The sequence below is a fragment of the Lepidothrix coronata genome, unplaced genomic scaffold (genome assembly GCF_001604755.1).
Source record: "Lepidothrix coronata isolate B3197 unplaced genomic scaffold, Lepidothrix_coronata-1.0 Scaffold110, whole genome shotgun sequence".
Classification (NCBI taxonomy): Eukaryota; Metazoa; Chordata; class Aves; order Passeriformes; family Pipridae; genus Lepidothrix; species Lepidothrix coronata.
Genome location: NW_016690290.1, coordinates 724,747 through 730,921, shown reverse-complemented (window position 1 = coordinate 730,921; position 6,175 = coordinate 724,747). Strand labels below are relative to the sequence as shown.

The 6,175-nt window shown below is 47.2% G+C and overlaps 1 protein-coding gene across 4 annotated transcripts in view; it reads left to right on the top strand.

Moving 5' to 3' along the window:
• Positions 1-5,456, top strand: part of HSDL1 (hydroxysteroid dehydrogenase like 1) — a 5,625-nt gene extending 169 nt beyond the window's left edge. For 2 of the 4 annotated variants that reach the window (XM_017824480.1, XM_017824481.1), the window contains exons 2-5: positions 900-1,132; positions 1,749-2,194; positions 4,007-4,234; positions 5,154-5,456. In XM_017824480.1, the coding sequence (XP_017679969.1) occupies positions 913-1,132; positions 1,749-2,194; positions 4,007-4,234; positions 5,154-5,249 (990 nt within the window). In that variant the 5' untranslated portion in view covers positions 900-912 and the 3' untranslated portion in view covers positions 5,250-5,456. Of the gene's footprint in view, positions 1-26; positions 104-894; positions 1,133-1,748; positions 2,195-4,006; positions 4,235-5,153 lie in introns of those variants that run through there. The other 2 variants (XM_017824479.1, XM_017824482.1) reach the window with 2 other exon arrangements.
• Positions 5,457-6,175: the final 719 nt, after the last annotated feature.

Sequence of the window (6,175 nt, the reverse complement as noted above, 5' to 3'; positions counted from 1 at the left end):
GTCGCCATGGCGACCGCGCGCGACGGCCCACAAGGCGGTGCGGCCGCTCCCGGCGGCCCCGCGCGGCGGCGGGGAAGGAACGGCCTGGGGTGAGGGGGGACAGGTACGGAGGGTGAGGGGGGACCGGCCCGGGGGTGACGAGGGACCACCGGGGCACGGCCGGGCTGCGGGGCCCCTCCGAAACAGCCCAGGCCGCGGAGGGGCCCGGACGGGTCCGTCAGGGCTGCGCGGGCGGGGCGCGCCCGGCCCCGCTGTCCCTCCTGCGTGTGTGGCGGCCCGGGGGATCGGGCCCTGCCCGGGGGATCGGGCCCTGCCCGGGCGGCGGCGGTGGCCGAGCTTTGTGCTTGGTTTGAAATTGTATCTCCCGGTAAAAGGCGTGAGGGCTCGGCAGGCGCGGTGTGCGGTGTGGCCGATGCGCTGCACCGCGCCCTGGTTCGGGGGCGGCGGGAGATGCGGTGGGAGTGAAGTTCTGCCTCAGGGCTTGCGTTCTCTCCCGTGTAGCTTTTCGGCCTTGAAAGAGCCCGTTGTTTCTTTGCGTCTCAGCTCTGTCCTGCTGATCATCCTTGCCTCTCTTACAGGAAGTTCTTCATCTTCCAAAATTAGTTTTGACATGTTGGGCTTCTCCTGCTTGAATAGTTTTGTTTGCGGTGTTGTTGATCAGTGTCATTGCTGTATAACTGATTAATAACTAAACCCTAGAACAAGAGCTAAACAGTACCTGTATCAGTGAGGATGATGGTAGGTGATACCCAAGTTTTAGCAGGCTGACTTGTGGGTTTTCTGTATCAAAACAGTGATCAGACTGTAACATGCTGAATCTCAAAGGTTATCCATTCAGTCTGAAAAGTTTACATGGCCCAAGAGCCGGTTGTAATTGCCCATATCTCTCTTTTTTCCAGGCTTGTAATCACCATGGCAGCAGTGGATCATTTCTCCCTCTTGTACAGGGAAATCAGTCGTTCCTGCAGTTTCTACATGGAAGCCCTGGCTCTTGTTGGAGCTTGGTACACAGTCAGAAAGTGTGTGTCTCTGGCGTGTGGCACTTACAGCATGCTGCGGTTGCACGTCATCCCCAAGCTGGGCGGAGAGGTTGATCTCGTCAGGCAGTATGGACAATGGGCTGTGGTCACTGGTAAGAGAGGAAGTGTCATATTTGCCTATATTTATGTGACATACTGTGCCAGTACTGTGAGACTTATAGCTTGTGCTGCTGGGTGAGCTTTATGTCACAGCCTGGGGTCTGTATTACCTCTGGTTGCAGGTTAGTCTGCTCGAGTGGCTGTTGTTCATTGCCTTACTAGATTCAGTTCCTCAGGATATGGACAAGCTAAGTGATTTGACTGACTGCTGAAAAGGAATTACAGCAATTTTCCCTCAAAATTTACAAGGTACACCACGAACACCTGCAAGTGTAGACAGAGATGCAGACGAGATCCTTTTTTTGCTATGGTGTTTTCATATGTGCTCTAGTCCTTCAACACAGTTCGAGTCCTGTACCTCTGACATTTCTGCCTGTCACTAAGGTTCTGCTTTGAGCTCTCTCTTGTCATAGAAACTTGTGTGAGGGGGATTGCAGAAGGTGGCTACTGACAATGTTGTCTTTAATGTTGTGCCTTTGAAATCAACATCTTCAGCGCCACATGATCTCAGAAAAGAGAATAGAGCTATAATTGAAAGAACTGTCAAAGAGAAGGCTGGGGTTGCTCTGTTTCTCTCCTTGTTCATTCTGTTGTTGTTTTCCCTGGCAGGTAGCACGGATGGCATCGGGAAGGCGTACGCCCAAGAACTGGCAAAGCGGGGAGTCAACATCATCCTGGTCAGCAGGAACAAGGAGAAGCTGGAGGCCGTGTCCAGGAGCATATCTGAGACCTATAACGTGGAGACAGAGTTCATTGTAGCTGATTTCAGCAAGGGGCGTGAGCCTTACCCAGCCATTAAGGAGGCTCTGAAAGACAGAGAAATTGGGATTTTGGTGAATAATGTGGGAATGTTTGCTGGCTACGCGGACTATTATACTGATCTGTCTGAGGATATGCTGTGGGACACAATCCATACCAATATTGCTTCTGCTAACATGATGACACATATTGTGCTGCCAGGTATGGTAAAGAAGAAGAAAGGGGCAATTGTGAACATTTCTTCTGTATTCTGTAGTCAGCCGACACCACTGGTAACAACCTATGGAGCCTCTAAAGTAAGTTGGGGTGTAATTAATGGTATGCACTGGAAAGTACATTATAGTTTGGTTGTGGTATGGGTTTTTTTAAACACTTGCAGCAAGGATATCAAAATACTTGAAGGTTTTCTAGGGATTTGTTTAAATATTGGTGGTGAATGATATATGTATTATGCAGTAAACTCTTCATCCTCACCACTGCTGGGCTTTGAACCAAAGTCAATGCTCTTTGATTTTGTGTGAACTGTGGCTTAACAGTAATTCTGGGAGAAATGTTGACTTTCTCAGATGCACAAAGCAGAGTGGCAGAATTTAATCTCTCTCTTATTCAGCTGAACTGTGCAGACTTAGCTCAAGTCTCTTACACACCAGTATTTGGTAGCTAGAGGGGCTGTACTCATGCTCAAGCCACCATTGTGACAAGGGCTGTGGCCAAAACAGGCCACTGCTTCACCTGACACCAAGGGGTGGAAAGCTTTTTACACCATTGTACCGTATGTACAGTGAGCCAGTTGTGTAAGGGAGAACATTGGCATGATCCACATCATGGATCTGCTTCTTATTGGCCTTTTCCCTTATCTGGCTCAAAAAACAACTTGTTTCTAAACAAAGGTTGGTTTGTTGTGGTCATTCTCTGGTCCTTACACCCTCTGTACCTGGGCTGTTACCATGCAGCAAAGCACCCACTAACCATTAACATTTCAGTCTCCACGCCAAGGTGTAAAATTCTTTACGTAAGATTTTCTTCAGTGTGGAAACTGGCTTAAGATTCCTGTTTCTGTGCAGAGTATCTGCCTCCTTGATTATGCTAAGTGTGTGTAGAACTGCACTCTGAACTAAAACAATTAAAAAGCTTGAATGAAAAAGAAGGAACAAACCCAAATATACCAAAGTTTCTTTATTTTAGCTGGCATCATTAATGCAGTTCCTAGATCAGCAATCCAGTCTTAAGCCTGGCCTGGGAACACAGAAAGGAGAACAAGCTGCTCTAGTGTTCTCAGCCTCTTTGTGCATTAACAATGCACAGTATTTGAAGTGATTGCTTTAGTTTTCCTAAATCACTTATAAGAGCATTTGTACAAGGTGCTTTCCCAGCAAACTGTTGGGAAAGCCTTTTGTGAGGCCATTTGGGAGCAGAAACACGTTTGCTCACAGGCTGCTCTTTCAAGTGCCCGTTCTCAGGGGTAGTGGCTGTGTGACAGGGCAGGAGCAGCAGCCTGGCATCAGTGGTGCTGCCCTGATAAGGCTGAGCCAGGCTCCTTCTGTCTGACTCCAGCAGTCCCAGTTACCAGTCTTGTGCTTTTTTTTTGCTATTCTGTAAAAGTAAAATGAGCTAAAGGAGGTAACACAGGTACACATAAACAAATGAATAATTTTGCATAAGGGAGTCCCTGGAAGTAACTAACCTGCCTTCTGGGGAAGGCAGTTGAATGCAAAATTCCCCTGTAAATGTATTAAAGAATGAGACTTCATTTTGGCCTTCTGACTGGGCATAGCTGGCTTTAATGCCCCCGAACACCCCAAAGGCGTTTGTTTTAGATGAAATAAATGTTTCTGTGCTGTTTTTAAGCAGAAATTGTCAGATTTTGTTAAGCAGCACTTTGTCCTGCAAGTTACTGTACTGTGGCAGGTTTATAGCAAACAAATAACACATAGAAACACACTTAAAAGTGCATATTTTTATAGTGTTTATTCAAGTTTTTATTTATTGAGCTGATTTATAAAGTATGTTACAACTTTTCTGTAATTTTAATAAGACTCTGCCCTGACATTTCATTGTTTGGGAAAAAAAAAAGAAAAATAAAGATGTCTCTGCTTTTGTCTTTCTAGATCTACTTGGACTATTTCAGTAGAGCAATACATTATGAGTATGCCTCAAAAGGAATTTTTGTTCAAAGTCTAACCCCAAGTACAATTGCTACAAACATGGTAGCATTCAACAGCTGGTTGAACAAGAGATCTTTCTTGTTTCCTTCTGCTGAGGAATATGCAAGTCATGCTATTTCTACTCTTGGGTTATCCACAAGGACCTCTGGTTTCTGGAAGCATGAATTACTGGTAATGGAATTCATTCAACTATTTCATGTGGAAATATTCATTCAACTATTTGTCACATAGAAATAAATCAAATTTTTACTTTCTTAGGAGTCTCAATCAAAGCTCTGCTAATATTCTGAAAAAGTGCCATGTGTATTGTAGGACTTCAAGGCATTGTGCCATGTTTTCTAACTAGTTCTGCTTTAGAAAATTATGCTTGGGCATGCTTATTTTTAAGATGGGAGAGTGAATCCAATTCCCACTTGAAATGCGCTGCAAAAATGGGAAAGTGACAAGTTTTTATTAATTGGCACAGAGCATCTCATTTCACTTGGGGTGTTGCTGACTGGCCAGCTGTCTTCTGTGAACAGAAACTGCTTTTTTCAGTCTTAATGTATTGAGCATATTTCTGCGTTGGGGAAGAGTGGGTAGGGAGGATGCATTAATAGCAGGGAAAACCCCCATACTTTTGTTCTAATTTATCTGGAAGCAGGTTCTCCATTTGTTAGGGTTTTCATTTTTGGGGGGCAGATTGTTTTATGCACATTGGTCACATCTCATGTATCCTGCCTACTGATTTCCTGTACCATGAGGTTGATAGAAGGAAGTGAAGAAGTCAGGTTTAGTCCAAAGGGAATAAGAGATGGGAAGAATTCTGGCAAGATGTGGCAATTAAAGCCAAGTGGACAGTACTGCTGTTGGGAACTTGTCCAAACTGCTTTAGGATTTATTTGCAGAACTTTACTGTTCAGCTGTGGGTGCTCCTTCTAAAACAGCTAAATAGCTTAACTTCCAAGGGCTGCAATTTAAGGCTTAGTTGCTGATGCTCAAGCAGGTTTTGCCTTGCTTTGGTAGTGATTTGAGAAGCAGTTGAATGGAATGTATCCTAACGTGTCCCTCCCTTTCCCTGTGCTCTGTTCCCCCGTGTGCCTCCCCACAGTTCGCGCTGGCCGAGCGCCTGCCGGAGTGGATGTGGGCACGGCTCGCCCTGTACCTCGGCGGGATCGTACGCGAGCAAGCTCTGCGCCCCAAGTGAAACAGGGGCATCCAGATGTCCTGTGTGACGCGTGGTCAGTGATCAGACTCTGATCAGTGCTGCAGAGACTGTAATGAACCCTGGAGGACTTCCTGTAACTTACCCAGACCTTGTTAAACAAGCTATGTAACCTAGACAGCAGGAGTCTGGATCCTTTCTGTATCCTTGTATTAAACAGCTCCTCTGGTGCTTTCCTCTGCAACAAAATGCTGATGTTCTTGGTGTTAATCTGTTCACTTTCTCATTGAGGTAGCTGGGCAGGAGCAGGTACAGTTTTATTTCTGACAGTAAGTGACTTCTCTCACAGGGTGCTACATGATGTCCATTTATAAAGCTGACAGAATTTGAGAATCCTTCAAATCCCCCTGAAACCACGCTGTTCAAAAAGACAATCCCAGTCGACTGTAAGAAGTTGTGAAGAGAGGGAGCAGGCTGGGGGGAAAAGGGGCAGGGCCCCACAACATGGGTTTGCCTGCACCAACCAAACCCCACCTCAGCTGGCCCTGAGCGCCTCGTGCTTTGTGCGGTGTAAAACTAGGGGTTGTGTGGCCAACAGTGACTTAGGCTCGTTTGCAAAGGAGAGTTAAAGACAGGTAACTTTAGCAAGGCCTTAAATGAACCTTGAGACAGGTGAAGCTGGAGGATATTTCTATCCCCGTCTCTGGTACTACCCACGTGTTCCTTGAGCAGCCAGACCCCTCACCCAGCCCCGTGTCCCCACATTCCCGAACTCCCTCACCCAGCCCCGTGTCCCCACATTCCTGATCTCCCTCACCCAGCCCCGTGTCCCCACATTCCCGAACTCCCTCACCCAGCCCCGTGTCCCCGCATTCCCGATCTCCTTCACCGGCCCCGTGTCCCCCCACACTCCCAGCTCCCTCACCGCCCCGCTGCCCCCTCACTCCCAACTCCCTCCCCTCGGGCAG